General features: G+C 32.9%; 1 protein-coding gene across 1 annotated transcript in view; it reads left to right on the forward strand.

Moving 5' to 3' along the window:
- LOC124357875 (guanylate cyclase soluble subunit beta-1) overlaps positions 1-22,537 on the forward strand; it is an 824,835-nt gene that overhangs the window by 236,482 nt on the left and 565,816 nt on the right. The window contains exon 3 of the mRNA XM_046809961.1: positions 19,188-19,288. Coding sequence (XP_046665917.1) covers positions 19,188-19,288 — 101 coding nt within the window. The remainder of the gene's footprint in view (positions 1-19,187; positions 19,289-22,537) is intronic.

The following is a 22,537-nucleotide window of genomic DNA, read 5'->3' on the forward strand; positions in this document are numbered from 1 at the left end:
TATTATTAAAAAAGGATTATGTTTACCTATAAAAAGCACTTTTTAAAAATTAAACTAGGTAAAAAAGTAGGTTGCACTATACTAAATGATATTATAAATATTGCTATAAACACAAGTTTAGTTTTCTTAATTACAAGTAACAATCAACAAACCAGAGTGCCGAAGGCGAGTATTTTTATACGTATACATTCTTGTAAATAAATCTACCAGCCTATAGCTAAAATGATGAAACTATCAAAGTTCAGGATTAAATAATAACATTTACTGCTTTTAACAAAAATAATAATAATGCCAAGATGAATAAATTAAACAATGATGTAAATAAGTGCTCATATAAATAAGCCGTTTACGAGCGCGTGTTCTTGTGTGGCACTCGTGGTTTGGCACCAAGCGGATATTGTTATTGTCTTCAGTGGAACCACAAAGGTGACTTCCGTCGTAAGCAGCCTTCTCTAGATTTAGAAACGAGTAGCGGACATCTGTGGAACTGCTATAATGACGAATATCCATTTAGTGGATATCAAGAGAAATTTCTTTGATCGTTTACGTTCAAATTTGTTTACTACATAAACAATTGTGCGTCTTACCTCCAATTGTTAGTTGAGTTCTTCCTGCCTTTTCTCCATCCACCGGGGTAGTGACCCTTTATTTTCATTCTATCATGTATCAGCAATAGAACATTTAATTAAGCTTATTATTAAAAAAGGATTATGTTTACCTATAAAAAGCACTTTTTAAAAATCAAACTATGTAAAATCGTAGGTTGCACTATACTAAATTATATTTATATTGCTATAAACACAAGTTTAATTTTCTTAATTAAAAGTGATAATCAACAAACCAGCGAGCCGAAGGCGTGTATACTTATACGTATACATTTATGTAAATAAATCTAACAGCCTATAGGTAAAATAACGAAATTAATCTAGTTCAGGATTAAATAATAACATTGACTGCTTTTAACAAAAATAATAATAATTCCAAGATGAATAAATTAAACAATGATGTAAATAAGTGCTCATATAAATAAGCCGTTTACGAGCGCGTGTTCTCGTGTGGCACTCGTGGTTTTGCACCAAGCGGATATTCTTATTGTCTTCAGTGGAACCACAAAGGTGACTTCCGTCGTAAGCAGCCTTCTCTAGATTTAGAAACGAGTGGCGGACATCTGTGGAACTGCCATAGTAGCAAATATCTATTTAGTGGATATCAAGAGAAATTTCTTAGATTGTTTACGTTCAAATTTGTTTACTACATAAACAATTGTGCGTCTTACCTCCAATTGTTAGTTGAGTTCTTCCTCTCGTTTCCCCATCCACCGGGGGACTGTGCTTCTATTTTCATTGTATCTTGCATCAGCAATAGAACATTTAATTAATCTTGTTATTGAAAATTGGATTCTGTTTAAGTTTTAAAAACCTTTTTTTCAAATCAAGCTAAGTAAAAAAGTAGGTTGCACTATACTATACAAGGAACCGCCAGAGAGTGCAGTTGGCGGCGACCAATAGAATGGACTGGCCTGCGCGACGTTGCCACACAACTGCCGCTGCCGCCCGGCACGGCTGGCGCATTGTGGCTGATAAGCCGCTGCGCTGTCACAACTAACACTGACACTGAACATTTATAACTTATCAGTATAATTGAAAAACAATATTTAAAATGCGTTGGCAGTTTGCTATATTATATTTAAATTACTTGTATAGTTTATTAATGTTACCTGTATTACAAACTAACTATCGATTAAAACAAAACAAATCGTCCCCCGTCAGTTTAGTCAGAGTAAAGTACTTGCTTATTTCCATACAACTTTTCAGTGATTTTAAACGATTACTAAACACACACAAAAATTAATATACATGTTGCTTATATTGGACACTGCATGACGTGTTGCTTGATTAAAAATAATTAAAACAATATAACAAGATAATCAATTTTAAAATTATCGAACAATTATATTTTTTAAATTATGAAATAATCAAATTTTCCACTAAATAATCTTTAGGCCTACTATTTTAAAATGAAATACGTTAAAAAGCATGATTGACTTAATAATATTCTTACCTTTGCACTTGTATATTATTTATTCGCTCTCAGGCGGCAACATCGTAGCCAAAACCTCGGAGTCTTCTTCATTTTTTACTTTCTGCCTCACTGCTACTCGTGTCAGAATTGTCTGCTAAGTTTATAATTATTTTATCTACAACACTTGTGTGGCGGATACATTCCTTTTCAAAATCAGCTTGCTGCAAGGCTTCTGCGTGCTGAACTCTTGATTGCCAGTCTTCTTTAGTCACTTTGTCCAGAGCATCATGAACAAGTTTCTCAACGTCGGTTATTTTAAATGTCTTATTATTACGTGCTACCTCTCCCTTCACTTGAGCCCATACCATTTCAATGGGATTGTACTTGGCAGTGATAAGGAGGGAGCCTGACAACTGTATGTCCCCATTTCATTGGCTAATACGTCGAGTTTCATAAGTTTTTTTTGTTGGGTTTTATATGGGAGAAACCCTCATTATAAGTTCTGGTTTCGTTTTCTTTCATACAGTATTGTATGTTTTTTTCGAGACAGCCAATTTTGAATCTCTTCCCTTTCTCCACGATGAATTTTGGAATTTTCTCGGCGAGTACTGAGTGGTATGGAGCATTATCCATAACGATGATCGAGCCTTCTTCCAAAATGCATAGCAATTTTTTTAAACCATTTTCTAAACGATTCAGCGTTTATTTCATCGTCGTGATAGTCCGAACTGGATGAATGTCTTAGACCGAAAAACCCACTTACATTCTTGCAAAAACCCATCTTTTTGCCGAACCGACATGACAAATTATTAATCTTCTACCTTTGCCGAGAGGAACCTTTAGTCCACCAGACTCAGTCGTATCCTGCCATATGTATTTTCGAGTATGGTTTTCATTAACCCATGTTTCATCGAGGTAATATATGGGCCTACAATCACCAGATTCTCTAAGCTCTTGCATGGTTCTCAAAAATTTTAAACGAGCCGCTACAATATCATTTCGTTCCAATAAAACCTTTCTACCATCATTGGTTTTCTTATACCTGAAAACCAACATGCCTTAATAATCTATTTGTTGAAGTTACCGATCCGTTGTAATCAAGTTTTTTGTTTGAGATCCTGCGTGATTCTTTTTGATGTGGGAAATTCCCCTCTGTCGTTAGTACGAAAGGACAGTTTCGTCTCAAAACATCTTTTTCAAAGTCGTCAAAGCCTGTTATTTTTGATTTTCGACTTCTTTGTTTTTCCTGGCGTTGAAAACTTAATTTCTGATGATGATGATCCATCTTCTTCGGCCAGCTTAGCTTCTTTACTTATTTTGTTGACGGTTCTTTCACTTACACCACAGGCCTCAGCACACAGATTACCACTTTGCTTAAAGTTTAGAGTTTCTCGGAAATTTGTCAACGACAGTTTTTTGAAAAAGTTGTAAACGTTGTAAATAATACGTCGTTCTCCACTATGTAGGGTTTTTTCCGCTACCACTCTTACTTCCCGGATGGCTGTGCACTTGAACAAACATCATCACACTCCATTTTGTCCAAATAAGGAATCACAATAAGAAGTATATTACAATTGACACTACACAGAAAATAATCGGTACACTTATAATAGCTACTAATAAACAACAAACACGAAAAACGTTCATCAACAGTAAAATTCAGCACAAAATACGCGTACTGGAATTGAAGAGAATGCAGTATTTTCAACCGCCACTGATGAAGCGACAATAGGCACTGACTGACGGTCAGAGACAGGAAGGAGGAAGGGGCTGTTTCTTGGAAATAGTATGACTCATCCGTCTGGTTTTACCACCACTGCTGGCTGGGTGCGGCTTTGTTTACAGGCATTTCACCCGTTTCCTCCACATTTTCACTCGTCTGAATCATCTATTATGTACTGTGTTCAAAATTTCATTGGATGTTATAGAAAACCGTTACTTTAGAATTTTATAAGAAAGTGCATTCATTATTATAAAAATACTTGTGCTGTATGATTTTTCAACTATGACCAGTTTAAATATTTAAATCACCCACTTGTAATAAAAAAACAATTTACATAACACAGATTCAAGACTATTAATAGCCAGGTAGGAAAAATGCTTTCAAATGGTTATAAATTTATGAGAACCGAAGTGCGTAACAAAACCGTTTGCGGCAACAATTTCCATCGTTTATGTACTGAATAAGTATATTTATGGAAAAGAACATATATTTCAAATGTATTTGAATAACTTTCTTACCAAATTGAAAATCCATTTAACATAACATCATTATACTATGCACACATGTAATGCCTTATTATATATCAATGATAATGGCATTATCTAACTGTTTAAATACGGGAAATTAACGTTTTTGCGGTATTTTTATTTTTCTTTTTTAATTTATATTTCGGCTAAAGATTTTAATCCTACGATCTTCGTATATGAGTAATATAATACAATAATTTATTTCAATCCATTTAACTCAACATGGAAATAAGCTACAGAGATGTACTTTTTTTTAAAATGACCGTAAAATTACATTTTGTAATACGTAGTTAATTAATTCAAGACAGCTCTAACATTTCTTTCGAGCGTAACGATTAAGTATTTTTAAGAATGTTGGACTCGCGCGGCTTGTGGTTACAGCGGGGAACAAGTTTGGCAACGTCGCTCAGCTCTCGTTGGCCGCTCCAAGGTTACGGGCAAAATAGGCTCCTCCCTCAACTGCACTTTCTCGTGGTTTTTCGTATAAATTATATTTATATTGCTATAAACACAAGTTTAATTTTCTTAATTAAAAGTGAAAATCAACAAACCAGCGAGCCGAAGGCGAGTATACTTATACGTATACATTTATGTAAATAAATCTAACAGCCTATAGGTAAAATAACGAAATTAATCTAGTTCAGGATTAAATAATAACATTGACTGCTTTTAACAAACATAATAATAATGCCATGATGAATTAATTAAACAATGATGTAAATAAGTGCTCATATAAATAAGCCGTTTACGAGCGCGTGTTCTTGTGTGGCACTCGTGGTTTGGCACCAAGCGGATATTGTATATTGTCTTCAGTGGAAACACAAAGGTGACTTTCGTCGTAAGCAGCATTCTCTAGATTTAGAAACGAGTATCGGACATCTGTGGAACTGCTATAATGGCGAATATCCATTTATTGGATATCAAGAGAAATTTCTTTGATCGTTTACATTCAAATTTGTTTACTAGATAAACAATTGTCCGTCTTACTTCCAATTATGAGTTGAGATTTATCTCTCATTTCCCCATCCTCCGATGTTTTTTCCGATACTTGCCGATGTATACATTTCTTTGTGCATCAACAATAGAACATTTTATTAATCTTGTTATTGGAAAATGGATTCTGTTAAGCTTTAAACAGCATTGTTTAATGTTAAATTAAGTTAACAAATATGTGATGTACCATAACAACTGAAAATATACATTTTGCAATAAACGCAAATTTAATTTTCTTAATTACAAGTAATAATAAACAAACATATTTGTGAAGCTAAAAAATTTTTATTAAATATAGTACTTGCAGTTTAATATTCAATAATGTTATATTACATAAAATATAAAAGTAATAAATATATAAGACATACGAACAGATATCTGAGCTCTCCTAGAGTCCTCATGCGTTGGCAGTGTTCATATCAGTGTATCGTTTTTATATTTTTTCATTTCTTCTTTGTCTGCACCTAGTACCCGACTGTCGGTATACCCAGGTATACTTTTTCGATCTTTTGTTGCGTATCTGATCGTTATCCCTGATTTTACAAGTTAATCCCATCATTTTTATGTCTCTATCTATACTTATAACTTATGCAAAACTCTAGCGAGATTATCGATATACAGTGACACTATGTGATTAGAGACCTGAGTGTTCTTGGCATCCCCCTGTGTTGTGTTGTGGCAGTGACCAAATCGGTATACTGGCAAATATTCAGGATGCCGATTGGCACTGATATTTTACCTCTCTATCTGTCGTCCTAACGTTTCACCATACCCGTAATTAGTCGCTGGCCGATGTACAGTTACACTGTGTGAACAAAAACCTGAGTTTTCTTTGGATCCTTCTTTCGTGTGTTTTGTCAGTGACCAAATCGCTATACTGCAAATATTCAGGATGCCGATTGGCACTGATATTTTACCTCTCTATCTGTCGTCCTAACGTTTCACCATTCCCGAAATTAGTCGCTGGCCGATGTACAGTTACACCTTGTGAACAGAAACCTGAGTGTTCTTGGAATTCTCCTAAACAAGCAAGAGGTCAAAAGGCAAATCTTTACGTCAAATGGATGATCATTGTACAGCAGGTGGGTGTTGGCCACCATTAAAAAGTGACGCGGTTAGCGCTTCACGTACAATTTCACCACGGCTACGTTTGATCTGTCCAAACAAAATTCCTACTTCAATCAGAAAAAAATTGTTTTTTTGGTTGAATTTGTTTTCCAGAAGTATTTCCGTATTTTGTCTCGGTCAAAACCTAGCGGAAGAGAGTTTTCCTAATAATATCCAAACTGACATCCAGAAGTACATGTATATGTGGGCCATATCTGTTTCCGTTAATATTGTTCAGAACGTCGCGTCGCCCTATACGAGTAATAAGGTGGAGTATTTCCTGTTTCTGAAATATTACTAAATACATTCAGCTTTATTGTGTAATTTTTATATAGCTCCATTTATTACAATTATTGTTACCGTATAAATTAACCAACGTAGTAATTCTATATGTGTTTTCTCAATTTCCCTACAAAAGGTGTCATATTACTCTATTTAAATTATTTGTCAAAGTTTCATTGATCATTTAATAATAAACAACAGTTTTAAAGGAACAGTTTCTTGTTTTCATACTAGTTTTTGTAACTGAATTAATCAGATATCTGTTGAGTTCTTTTCTTAAAAAACACTTGTAAGGACAAATTTGGAGTTAGAAATTGAGTTTACTTATGATTCAAGGTATTTTAGTATTTTACTATTGGACAAACCATTTTATAATAAACTACTTAATAGCTGATACGAGCGATAAGATGATATAAATACAAAATAGAAAGTAAAAAGAATAAGTGGATAAATCGAGAGAATATGATACAATAGCAATATGAAGCTTATAAACACAAGATATAAACAAAAATATAAACGATTGAAATATAAATGATGTCATGTTATTAAATTAAAATGTATAACGAGTTGGAGGTCTAGTGCTTATCAATAATATATATCATCCTTAAAATAAATAAATAAACTTATAAACTAACCTTAAGTGTGGGTGTTGACTCCCCCAGAACGTGTATTTGCTTCCTGCAACCGCACTGCCCTTTTCTTGCAAATAGAGTTTGAACAAGCATACAACATTTTTACTAAACATTTGTAATAACCTATGATGTAAAATTTGAAATATATGTCTAGAGCAGTGTTTTGTTCATGTACTCTGTGCATTTATGTACAATCCTTGCTAATGTTGTTTGTACTTTGACGGCCATTCCTGTTCATGGTGGATCCTCCACTGCTGGCTCTGAAACATTACATGTACGAGTATATTAAGCAGCAAGTAATCAGTTTTAATAGACTCATCCTCAGGAGTCCAATTCAGAATCCAACTCATATTTGTAAGGTGGTCCAGTAAAACTGTTCGCCATCACAGGAAATTTAAGTGTGCGAATACGACATTCAGTGTGGTTCTTGAAAGAACTATTCTTCCTGAGTAAGGTTCCTTACATTCGAAAGACTCTTAAATATAGGGTCAGAATCTCAAAATATTTCTTGTCTATTAGCTAGCGATTGGGTACTACATGTCATATTAATTGTATGATATAACCCGACTCCTGGACCCTCGGCTGTCTAGGACTGGCCCGGGCAATTTCCGGACACTAATTATATAAAATGGTTTTCATATAATGAGTGTTGTAAGGTAAAACTTATTTCGCGCAAAACGGGACCGTCACTTGGAACAATGGCTTCCTCAGCTGTAGCTAATGCGGTTCCGATAAATTATTGATTAATAGCTTGCAACTTAATGAGGTTCCAAAAACAACCCCAAACACGTTGTTATTGTGGGTATTTTTTATATCACTACCAATACTTATCGAAATCAATGCGATTAGAATATAAAATGAAATCGTAAAATATGAAGAAGCTAACCATAATTTTCACCACGTAACAAATATAATAAAATAATTTGCAGACTTTTGCAAAGGCATTATATACATGACAACACAATAATAAAATATACTTAGTAACTAATGTATTTCAAAGATATAGGCATATTAGTTACACAGTACGAATAATATTTTACAAAATTTTATAAAAATAGTATGGAATATGTACATTTTATTTCTATATTGTACCAGGGCATTTTTCATTAATACAGTTGTTCTTCCATCGAGAGGCCATCTTTTACCATGACTCTGTACAGAAGTACATAAAAGCTATATAAAATGTCAACTAATTAAAGCTGGGTGCAGTTAAATTACCTTGAATTTTCCTTATACACACCTTATCCACTTAATTGTGCACCTGTTGTGACAATGAGAATAACTCTTCACCTAGATTGTACTCCTTTTTGTAGTCTGGGTGTCTCTGATGTCGAAACTATGGGGGGGGGGGTTTCGTTTAGAGCTTTGTTCCTCCTGTTTTTGGATCCCTTCAGACGAGCATGACTTCAGATTTCAGGAGTCAAGTCTGCAACACCATCAGATTTCAGATGCTGCACGTAAGAGGAAGATCAACTGGAGCTAAACTCAACATTCGCATCGTAATTAAAGAAGGTTATAAATTTTTTGTCAAAAATTGTATTAATTTCCACTATGGTAATTGGTATATGCTAGATTGTTGATCTAACATTGGATGTAACGTACTTTGTTGTTCATTACAAACTAATTTATCTCTAAAGTGAACATATCCAGTATATTAATCAACATTATTCTACACCTCGGCATGTATCGTGTTATTCTATAAGTAAAGAACGCTCAGCATTTCACTAGGAGTCTTCGTTGTTTGTTTGTATTGTTCATCCGCACGGACTACATCTTTTGCGATGTGAAATGAAAAAAAAAAAATGAAATTCTGAAAGCTTTAAATTGAGTAATTGTTTAGTTTTGAGTGGGAATCAAAATAAAACTTAGTGACCGATATCTACTACAAAGTATTATTTTATAATAACTTATACAGCGTTTAAACTTTTGTATGAACATTTTTTTAAGGTACCTGTAGTATGTATTCTATTATAAATGAAGGCACTCTCCATCGATGTCGAGGCAGACTCTTGGTTTATAGAACAGTATTTGATCACCAGACAATAGCCAGTGCCATTATTTATACCGAAGCTTCATCATTGTTGTTTGCGTGTAAATTTAGATGGAAGTACTGGTTTCGCTTACATAAAAACTAAAACGTCGTGAAAAGTTTTAAAGTTGTACGTATATACTGTACAAAATAATAAAACTAAGCATAATAATGAACTTTTTATGTTAAAATTTTGAGATTCATTAATAAGAGAGAAAATTGAACACGAATAATCTTCATACTATTGAAACGCAGAAGATTCTAGTTGTTTTTAGCAGTTTATAAATAGCAAACATAATATGCAATAGCATACATTATCGGATATAGCATACATTAGCTGATTGGTGTATACAGGATGTTTACAAACTCCCTGGAAAGATTTGTTTCTCGTTCAAGACATAAGAATTTTATATAAATTTATTCAGAATTTACCGTCTTATCTTTCTGTACGTATTCTATAAATTCAACCCTAGATAATATAAATAATTCAAATTTAAAACAATAAGTGTGTTTTCCTGTCTCAAATCCGTATAACATGTTCAAAGCATCATGACGGTGGGTAGTTGAGCTTTGTAAAGCTTAATTCCGTAAAATCAAATACGATTATGGAGGTTTTTATAGAATAGTCCACGTTGCTAAATTTAAATAAAAAGAATTTGATATCTACATCATAATTTATCTGTATATGATGTATACATATTTAATCTGTTAACTGCTACAATATTTTAAACGGTCAACGGTTAGTTATTCGGTACATATGGAAATAATACGATTTTTGAGCGCATAAAAACAATGAAAAGCTTCCATATTCATTGTTACTGACAAATTGTTATTTTTTAGGTGTCAACGTCTTAGTAGTTATATTTACTTAGTAGTTGAATTAACTTGTATTATTGTTGTGATATTTTCATAATCTTATTATTGTTTATAGTATTAAGCTTTAAAATTTTCCACCGTCTGCCATTTTGAAACGTGATATGATAACTGAGTATTATTTTTCTCTTGATTTGAGTTGCAAGACCAATACATCCGCTAGGTTTGAGTGCTTAATCTTTGCTAGTTTAATTTAATTAGAAAAAAATCTTAAATACATATACAGACATACGGTAAGCATTTCAGACTTATTTTTATGTTATAGTTATTTTCTATTTTGACACAAAAACGAATTCCCAAAGTGTTACCTGAGAGTTCATAAGCAATCTGTATGTATCTCATCAATAAGCAACAGCGGAAAAGCATGACATAAATGTTACTAAGTAACCGCGGCAGAGACTCGGCTCCGCAAGTCAGGTGTACGGTATTTGGTTGATTTTGGAAGTGAGCAGTCTTCTTAACAAGATCTCACAAAAAGTCTTTTAGTGTGAGATCATGAGATCTGTCTGGCCGGAAATGTAGAGCTATGGCTTGATTTCCCATGGGACACCGGACTGTGTGAACACCTCAGCGCTCGTTTATTAACTAAACCCGTCCGGTCAGAGCCAGGGCCGGATTAGTGAAGGCGGAAGTCCTTGTACGGTGACGTCACAAGATTTGCTTCCCTCATCATTTCCGCTTCATTCTATAGGAAAAAGCGCGCGCTCAGCTTTATAATATTTTGTTAAATTTTCTTTACCACTTGAAGATAATTAAATAATATACATATTGGACACTTTTTTTAGAGTACTTTGTTCATTAAAGTAGGTTTTAATGTCTTGTCTTGTACCATTACGTTTTTAAGTAAACGGCAACATTTTTATTGCCGAAGATAAGCTTTCGGTTTGCAAAGCAACTTATAAATTGTACCACAATACCAGCTTTAGAAAATTACGTCAGAGTGAAGATTAAATAACGCCCGATGCTTAATTTTAATATAAACCATTATGATGAGTTTGAATACGACAAACTCAATTTACTTTTATATGAAACACGATATAGAAGTACATTTTATATTAATTTATTTTCATTCTCTACTTAACTATGATAATTTTTGTGAGTACCAGTATGTAAACTATATAGAAACAGACTACAAATGTATGTATTAATAACACCTTTTCACGGAAATTGTAATTGAAAATATGGATATAATTCCACATAATTGGCCGATGTTATTACAAAATTGAATTATTACAGAAATAAAATAAACATTTTATACCTGTTTCATTCAATTTTCACCTTAATAATAATAATGGATGAATACTGTATTATTCATGTTAAATGTCAGAAGTAATTAGCATCTTGTTTTCATTGCCAGAACTTTAATGGGCTTTAAACAGGATAAAAATATTTAAGATTGGGATCAAATGAAATATTTATTTGTTACAATAAATAGCTATACAAAAATTATCTATTAATGATCCATTTTACTTATATTCCTACTTTGACTTTTACATTTGATGATATCAATTTTTTTAACAATGTCATTATAATGTTCCAAAAAATTATTATAATATTTTAGTATAGTTCATCGTTAATGTTCACACAGCTCGATCACTTAATTTTCGTCCATAAAAAAGGAACTCTATATTCATTACTGGTTTTCACAGCTTACTTCTTTTGGTGAAGTAAATTCCGATACTTAGTTACTCCCAATACTTTTGTAATTACTGTAGCAGCCATAGAAACACTTATTAGGCAGAAGTAAAACATAAACAAGTTTAACTATTATTTGTTAAAAGTTTGTTATTAACGATGGAAGGTTTAATAGGATTTTCGACATTTGCCATCGTTATATGTTACAAAACATATAACAGCGTTTCGAGGGCTGGAATCTATCCTCTTCGTCAGGTGGGGGAGGATTATTTCATACAAAACTGTATTTGTTCTTTACTTTTGTACGTACGTATACCTCTCCCACCTGACGAAGATGATAGATTCAAATCCTCGAAATGTTCTGTTATATCTTTTGTAACATATAACGATGTCTGAAATCCTGTTATTCTGTCAAGTTTAACTTATTAGGCCTATATAACAAAGAGTACCTAGTAGACAACTGAACACAGATGATTGACGTGCTTATATTCAATCTGCTGTGATAAATCAATTTCACACCTGAGGAGTATACGGGCGCTTGACGTATATTGTGACGTAGCGTCTGCTGGGGGGGGGGGAGGCTGTTTTATAGTCTGGAATCAGTAGTCAACAAAATATAGAACTTTCTCTTTCCTTTGGTACGTGGATTGTTTACATGTAAATAGAGTGTAAAAAATTGAATAGTTCTTTATTCATATAGGAAGCAAAATTATTTTACGTTCCTTTTTTAAAATTTTTTTCTGAAACTGTTTTACCCAAACTTTACTGGAGAAATGGTCGTCAACAGATGTTTTATTGTTAGAATGTATCAATAATGTGAGCATTGGCTAACTGAAATAAACATTTTGAGCTGTTAAAATTTTGTTAGAAACTAATTTTATTTAATAATGAAGAATCGGGATTTAAAAATATGTGTGCGATTTTTTTATTGAAATTATTTGCATGTAAAACGTTTGATGTATAATGGCAGGCGTTATATGTAATCCTTTAGTGATTTCTGTCCTCATCTATGTGGTTTATTACTAGGCATAAAAATTTTCCTCACTCGACACATATAGCTATTAGAGTAGTATTTAATAAAAGGTATAAAACATTAAAAATACAAAGAATGTTGTCTTTTTTATCATGTTATAAAGATGACACCAGATAGGTAAAGTTATACAAAAAATATTTCATTCACGTGCCATTAAATACAAAACGTGTAATTCTTTACTTTTAAATTTATATTTAACGAACAAGCAACCTATAGTACGCTGAAGATGTACGAGTATTAAATAAAAAATGTTATTGTATATATAACCTTTTAAAATTAAAACACTAGTATAGTGTAGCTCTGTGTTTAGTATTTGGGAGAAACTAATGCAATATCATATTTTGTCGCTTATTTTTACCAATAAATTGGAATAATTTACATGCTAATGCTCGTATTTTGAGTGTTGTTATAATATTTAGTTTCTGATTGGTCGAAATAGCAGTTTTTAAGACACATATTATTTTAAGAATTATATTACGAAATTAGAGTTAATATTTTGTGGGCATGCAGATACGTAAATTAAATTATTCTATAATTTAGTCCCTTTCTTTAATTTAAGATTCGGATAGGTTTATTTCATTATGTATTGCTAGCATTCTGAACTTTGTGTGTGGGTGAATTTGATGAAAGATGATAAGATAAAGTTAGATAGACTTTATGGACATAATGTAAGAGCCATGTGGTGTAAAGGATATAAAGGTTGCATCAACCTTGAACGAGAAATTGGAGATTTTGTGACCGAGGTATGTTGGAGGTAACGTTTGATACTGTAGACCTTTATTTAATTAAATAATCATATTTTAAAATATTAATAATATTTTTTTTATTAATGTAATTTTTTCTATAAGAGTAGGTTGACATATTTATTTCTTCTCAACATATTATATTTATTAGTGTAACTTAATATCCTGTTATTAGTGGTTTAAGTAAAAGTTGAAATACAAAATGTTTTGGCTGAGGGTAAACAAAGTATTCCCACACATTCATATCCAGTGTGACACCGTCTTATCTAATGACGAGTTATGTCAGTAAATAATAAAGTAAAGTACACCAAAGTAATTTTATCTTCCTGTGTGTAAAAGATGAAATCATTTATGAAGAACGGATTTCTACTGGATTAAGTTCTATTTCATTGAAATCTTGAAAAGAAGTTTTATGTATCATTATAAGGTGTTTATCATATTTGGCACCAGTACAGTTCCTGTTATCATCTGAGCTCTCTTCTGCCAATATCGAAATAATTAGTAATGAATAGCAACCACTGTCATCGCCTTATTGAAACTGACTAGGGAGATAGTTTCTTGCGCCATGACAATGTCTTATGTGGCAAAGAAAATATTCTTGCGGGAAAGAAATTTATCGAAAATGATACTACGATAGCTTGTCTCGTCTGGATTTGCTGAATGATTGAAAAACCATACTGATTGGTGTAGTATGGAGATCGTCTCATACACATACATGTTCGTTATATGTGAGATTAGAAACTAAATGCGAAAACCCTAAATATATATTTCACAACGCCAATAATTTGTTGCTAAGTTAAACCACCTGATTTTCATATATTTTTGTAACACTTTAAAAAAATAGTCAAATGAGATTCCCATTTAAAGTAATTTTTCCATATGTTTACTTGTGATGGAGCTTATTTGTTACTATTGTTTATTTAAGTGTTCTAACTGATACCGTTACTTCAGTTAACATTGTTTTTCTACAGTTCGTAATTGTGAATTCTAATGATTAAATCTGAGAGGAATGCAATTTAAAAGATTTTAATTATTGGATTTTAATTGTGAATTTTATTGCCCATTATAGTAAAAGTTGTATGATACTGTTATTCTTGAACGTGGCGATAAAGGCATTATATTATTTTGTATACATGCGTAAGTATCTACTGTACTGAAGGAAACTAGTTTTTTAAGGTAAATGAATTACATCTTGGTTATTAAAAAAATATTTAAAGCAATAATGACTTCTTTTGAAATTGGTAAAAATTTCAAATTGCACTTAAAAAATGTCTATACTTTTAATTTAATTATTAAATTCAATAATGCATTTTATACTTAATTGATACAGTTTACTGAATAAAACAGTCAATTTTATATATTCCATCATTATTTAGCCACTACAGAATTATGTAACAAAAATAGTTAAATCTTTGCCAAAATATTGCAGCCTACCGAGAAACGATTGAACTGAACATCTATAACTAAAACGTTTTGAATGCTTCACAGAACCACTTATGATCTGATTAGCACCGATAAAGTCCTTAAGTGGTCTACAAAAATCACTTCTCTAATTGAGCTGTTTTAACAGTTCTGTTATTCAGATCCAACCACTAACAGAGAAATAAAAGAAATAACTGATTGTAACATCAGAAAACACGTTGACTTATGAAACATAATATTAGAAAATACAACGATAAAAGCAACTCGTTCTAACTCAGGACGATATTACAAAACGACACCAAACAATAAACATTTTATAGCTGTCTTATACGACCCAGCTTGTGTTGTTAGCTTCCTTTTACAAACTGTTTAATTTAACATTCGCTTAGGTAAGAACATATTTACCGCTGTTATATTATCATTTTATACTTTGTATTTATACTAAAGTATACATTACCTGTCATAAAAATGTAACCTACATAACGTAAAGAATGTAGAACAGTAATAGGCGTATATCGAAACATTGTTGTAAGAGATAAATAATGTTTCATAATTAACCCAGAGAGATCAAACCTTATTTATCTTTTTTTGTTAGGCAACTCGAGAGAGCTTTTTTCGCAATCAATTTATTTCTTTTTGATTAAGACTGTGTTTATTTATTTCTCTATTTCAATCTATATGCATATTTATAAATTCATACATACATACACACCGGTCATACACTCTAACATAACAGCAATTCTGCTTAAAGTTTGTCAAACACAACGATGTGTAAAAATGAAATTTCAACATTTTCCTACATTTCGTATATGAAAGGTACACAAAGTACATGATACCCTGAAGAAACAAAATGAAAGTGACTTTTGCCTCATACATTTATTTGTAGTATAGGAAACAACAAGGGATTATTATCACTTATAATAATTATTATCTCTAGGGCACAACAAAGCGATAACGATAAACTAAAATAAGACTGCTATCTGACATTGTAACTTAATCTGCTGCCTATATAACAATTAATTTCTGGAAATTGTAGAACACACTTAATCTAATCACTTTAAGATAAACAGTTCCTAACGAGCAGAGTGGTATAATTTTGGTGTTAAACCTACTCACTATAGTAGAGTCTGTAATGAAATAAAGTCTAAATAAATGTTCATAAAGACGCATGTACGAATTTAGCACTGTTATTAGTCCCTGCTCGCTAACTCCATAATTAAAGCAGAAAACAGAAGTTAATCAGACTAATACTGGCAAGAGAGTGTAATTAGCAGAGGAAAACAACTGATAAGAGTTGATGAACACCCTTTCAGATAACATAGTTCAAGGTACACTTGAGGATAGAAGTTGAGATTTGGAGTTTCCCAAGAATGTTTAGTTCTTTTAACTGTTGTAATTCTAGGTTGGATAGTGATAAAGCCCTTTAGTTTGCTTAAAAAAATAAGATTCACACGATTTATCGATTTTCATTTAGGGATTTGCTTTTTAGAAATAAATGTTTATGACTGATAATTACTTTATGGTTTTCTATTTCAACACGCTAAAACATTTTCTGGATCTCCAAAAATTTACTCTGTATATAAAACGATATACGCTCATCAGTACAGCCAATAAGTAACAGTATATTCAGAACATAACCAATACTTGAAATAAACCCCATAGTCATTACAGATTTTAGATAGGTTGTGTAGTATTTGCAGTACATATTTACTAAAGGTGACTAGGAGTCTACGTAGGCCGTGTAAATAAGGCCGTATCGCTATCATTCGCCGCATATTCATAAAGCGTCGGCGCTAATCCATTCAGTGAGAATCAACGGTAGGGAAGATTGCTATGGATTCTCACTGCATGAAAATTTAAAGTTATCGTTTAAAAAGATATTTAGGATAATGTACGTTACAGTAAAGCAGTTCATCTGTTTTTATTAAAAGATTATTAATTCTGAGCTCTACGTGACTGGAGGTATAATGAACATCAAAGTCCTCTGGTCACACCTCGTCGCAACATTGCTTATAAATTAACGTCTTGAAATTCTTGGGCTCGCAGAAAGATGAAAGATTAAACTCGTATGTATAGACGGATCCGCATTATCGGCGTTTCGGTTTAACATATGTGTAACTGAAGATGGCTCTCAACAGTGTGGCCGACATATTTTAAGGAGATAATTGTGTAAGAAGTGTTTCGACGATTTGTGACCAGGAAGACTTAAATGTGAGGTTTAGTCTGACCATTTTCATAACTATTTTGGAGTATGTTCAAAACACCAAAAGTTAATAAATCCATTTAAAAAGAGTCATTTCTTTATAATGGTCCGAGTTTTTTTCAGCAAATTGTCTTTTAAAGTCAAATTATATGTAAATAGTAGAATTTTTTTAATGAGCTTAGAACGTTATTATTTTTAAATTAAAACTGTAACTCGTTTTACGAATAGTATACTACATAATTATGTATATATTTATATAAATTTCCAATAATGTAGGTAATGTTTTATTTCACTATTCATATGTATATAGCTTCTGCAGTCTTAGTATATATAAGTATAATAATTTCTTATTAACCATTTGCTCTTGTAAATACATTCATATTAAGCATAGCAGTTGTGTGCAGTGAAAGTTTGTATACGCCACGGAGAGCAGCCAGGCTGATAACAACTTGTACTGTCTTTCTGGACTCGGATAACAATCACGTTTTGTAGTGTTGTCCACTGACCACATTACTTGCAGAAGTGGTCAGTTAATTCCAAGTGAGTCTTATGTTTTGTACAATGTACTATTATGATGGAATAAATTCATTTATTCAGTAAGGAGTTCTGCTAGGTTGCAAGAATTGTCCAATCAGATTCCCAGGAAGGCATAAGCAAGTTTATGTATATTTTTTGGACATTGACTTTTTGAGTTTTTCTCAGAGATACTAGTTTTCAGACAGAGAATTCACTTTGAGAATTTGATGACAAAGTACGTAGTCCAATGTATCTGCAGGATTATCTCAGTCCTGTTAAGGATAGGCCATAACTTGGTTGTATTCCTAGCAATTCCATCCTAGCTATGCCTCGGACTCGTTTAAACATGTATATAACATTTACATAATTAATTTAACTAAGAATAAATAAGTATAAAACTTTTACGTACCACGTGTTTACTTTTGTACCATTCATCGTCCTTTACCTGATTTTTATACCATAATTATTTATTTCTGTTATTCTGTTTTTATTAGACGACGAATTTTTCAGTAAGAATGGCATAAAACCTTAATGGGATTTTTATGTCAGACGTCTAAGTTTAACGAGAAAGCTATATAGGCTTCGCAATTTTGCACAAAAACAATTATTTCATTTTGTGTTTTCAATTTTTCACCATGTACCCAAGGGATAACTTAAAATTAATTTACCTTAAAAATTAAGCAATCGTGCGCCCGACGGAGAACACGGGTCAGCCGCGCTAACGCGCCGCGCCGTAGGAAGAGCGCCACGAGGTTTAAACCACGCCGCCGAAACGACGTGGCCCCGTCACGGACCTACGCGCCACGACGCGCGCGCCACTGCCCGGGCGGCTCGGGATGATGATTCGGTCGGTACTCGGTGCGGATAGTCTGAGGTATTTATTTAAGCGCGTTGTAAAATATCACAAATTCATTTACTATATTAACTTTTATTGAATTAAAAAAAGAGTTTTTATTATGAATTATAAATAGCATACTAATTTTTTCCCAAAGTATTCAACTGGAAATAGTTTAACTATTTCTTATGATCGATTTGTAGCCCCTCACTTTTTACTCCTAACCCATTTTTGAATTAGGGACAATACTGTAACATTATTGTATCTTCTAACTTTCATACCCAAAGGTCATTCCTCTTTTCGGTTTGGATTTTTTGTAGAGAGGGGTTAATTTAAAAATCGATCTAAACTGCGTTCGGGTAATTTAGTACATATACCCAAAAGAGATTTAAGATTTCCTAAATGATACTAACACTACTTTTATCTACTAATTAGAGATAAGTAAATAAGTTAGTAGTTAAACCACCGAAATCTAAGTTAATAATCTTAATAATTATCTTACTTTCCAACAGAATCAGTCACTCCAAAGCTTAAACTGAAACTTCACTTAACAAAATGATTTGTAGGAAGAGGATTGAAAACACTAACATAACATAATCCCTAATGTTCCAGGAAGGATGCAGAGGTTAACATGGAAGGCCAGTTCCTGGTACGGCAGATCTACGAAGATGAGATTACATACAACCTCGTGGGAGCAGCGGTCAAGATACTCAGTATGTATTATATTACAGCAGAACATGAATTTACATTTCCTAGTCTATTTTCAAGCAGAATAGTTTTGTAATATACCACAGACGTTATTATCTTCAGATTTCGTGTGGATCTGAATGTGTCAATGATGAAAACTCCATCGGTTCTTCATGTGTGTAGTGTTCTGTGGTGTGTGCTTGGAACGGAGCTTGACTCTGCACTCGATTATTAAATAATTTTAATTTATAAAAATATTAAATATCTTGAATACTAACCCTTTGGCTAAACATAACAACTTTACTAACAGAATAGTAAAACTTGGATTACAAAACATAAATATAGGTTTGGTGCTTTGCATCCAAAGTCAACCCATCGGTTGTTTGATTTTCGATAGTTTGATTTTGTGCCTTTTGCTGCAATTCGGTTCTGCAATTATTTTAGAATCGTGAATAATTATGTTTTACTGTGAGTGAAAAGCGTTCTAACATAGCCAAAAACTGATGCGTACTGTGATTTTTGAGTAGGTAATTTTATATTTGTATTTAAGCAAATTTTGGATATATGTAGAATCTTGGAGCATTGTAAAAACGGTTTATTGTAGTATCACTAGATAAAGAAATACAACATTTTCCAATATATAATTTTTATTTTGTGCAAGGCCTTTCTGAATCAAAGATTCACAGCCTGATGATGGAATCTTTGATTCAGAAAGGCCTTGCACAAAATTAAAAAATATATATTGGAAAATGTATTCCTTTGTCTAGTGATACTACAATAAATTTTGGATAATTTAATCCATAAAAAATACCACGTTAGTTATTAAAATATGGTCATGGTTTGAGATACTTGCACTGCTAATACCAATTCGTTAGTGTCTTTTTTGAAGCCAAATATACAGGAGATATAGCAGTACTTTGTAATGTAGGATTATTGGAAAGCATTTGGCTTAGTTCATCGTGAAATGATATCTTGCCAGAAAGTGGTTTTGATAAATGACGAAGTTCTAGCTGGAGGAAAGACAGAGACCATAAACTTGGCAGTGAGACATCTCAGACGGCCTTTAATTTGTGATCTACTCTTTTACGTAGTTTCTCGGTTAATCCTGTGTAACTTTTAGACTTCTCATTTCCTCGTCTGCCACTTTCTTTTACACATCTCTATAAGATGAAAATCTTACACTTGGCTTACTAACTCGAGAAATAGTAACTTCCATTCGTCTGACCAGATAAAATTATCTTGCCTTAAAATGGTCTGAAACTTGTTAATATTAAGCAAGTAAACATTTATGTATAGAATTTCAAACGGAGGGGAGACGAATATTAACATCCGAGGAATGTATTAAGTAACGGCATGGAAGTATCGACCGCACTGTACTGTATATCAGCTGCATCAATGTCCACATTGGTAGCAATTAATTGGTTTAGTCCTAAGTATTTAGAGACGTAAAATTTTTTAATCGAGCTAAACCGTTACTTTCGAGCTGCAATGATGTTATTTTTGCACGTTATTTCACAACACTGTAATTTTTTAATGTATTAATTATATTATATTGCATTTACTCGTTGGAAACATACGCTGTTTTGATATTAAACAAGGTTAAGCACGGAAACTTTTCGCGTAACAGTTTTGCTGTTGTTGGATACAAAGTAGCTCGTTGTATTACTTAATTATTTGCTAATATTCAGCCAAATGCCATAAAGTGCCGTGCATCATCGTTCAACTCGATGTCTGTATATAGATGAAGCTTCAGCCAAAATCCCAAGTATTTATGTCAGTTGGTTTCCGAGATATCGTTAGGACACAGAGACAGAACTAAAATCTTTTCTAGTCTTCTTTACTTTCAGCCTTTCACAGTACTAATATCATTACTGTTGTGTTGGTAAGAACATTATTAATACTTAATAATGTTTTTAATTTATACTTTCTGTTATCAAAACACAAATCAAATTCACCATTACCAAGAGAAAATCGGCTATTATTTCTTCCGATGACATGTTCTCGTAGTGTGGAATTAAAAATGAATTGTATTATTTATTGTATTATCTTGTGGCGGTGAAAGATAACAGAGCACGGTGGACAAGGAGTCCCTTGACAAACAGCTTTGTCTATCCGGGAGTACGGAGAACACTAGGGACTTACTACACCGGTGGATAGGAAGAAGTGAAGAGCTTGGCGGCGATCCTAGGGTCCAGCAAAAGGAAGAGAGAAGCTTCTCCTGCATGTGTCTAAATGAGGCGCTTCAATGGCCTCTTCCCCATCCAGATTCGGAAAGGAGTTCAGGAGACGCCAGAAGAGAGGGATGAGTCACAGCTAATGATCTTCTAGATTCACTTAAAAAAATATTGTGTCTGCACTAAAAGCTACATCAACCGCCTGTCGGATTAACCAGCCATTCCCAGAACGACATGATCATAAATTATATATTTTTTCTCTGACTACACACCTTGCAACATCACAAATGAATATTTGTTTCTTGCCAAGTATCCTCTACTTATCTTAGCACGAACATTCATCCGAGTCAACCCTGTGTGGCATACACAAGTTTCTGTCAAGTTGTTGATGACATTGCAATCTCAATTGAGGATTGCGACCAAATGCTTCTTATTAGTAACTTCAATACCCTATGTACTGATAATATAATGAATTCACTCGTTTCTTAAGAAACTGGCTTACCTAATACAATTAAAATATTGAGATATATCTGCATCGCTGTGGTGAACATTTTTATTCAACATATCGAAAACACACGAACCAGAACCAATATGTTGCATTAGCAAGTGAGTGAAAATATGGAGCACAATGTTGATTCTACCAATTATATCATTATATTAGTAAATATATCAATAAAATCCGGAGATGGATTGTGCGGTACAGAGGAGTCTAATTAATTCTGACCCAACACCACCACTGCCGTATTGTTTCGATGAAGTACACAAAGAATTCATTCCAATTAGATCTATTTCTCATAGCTCAGTTCTATTAGCTCACCAACATTTATTAAAGCTAAATATGTATTAAAGTTGTTATCTGACTGTGGGGAACATAATAACTAAAGTAAGATATTATGAAAATCTACTTAAATGTTAAAATGTCTATAAAATCAAGAAGACACAACCAATAACGAACGAACGTCAATAAACCAACGGATGAACCGGACAGGGTTCAAATATAAAAATAGTGGTGGTGGGAGAAGGCAGGAAGAACGTTGACTGATATCTCAGTATTTTTTACACATGTAGCTGGACCTCACGTTCTTAGAAGATATCTTATAG

This window comes from Homalodisca vitripennis, chromosome 3 (assembly GCF_021130785.1).
Source record: "Homalodisca vitripennis isolate AUS2020 chromosome 3, UT_GWSS_2.1, whole genome shotgun sequence".
Taxonomy (NCBI): Eukaryota; Metazoa; Arthropoda; class Insecta; order Hemiptera; family Cicadellidae; genus Homalodisca; species Homalodisca vitripennis.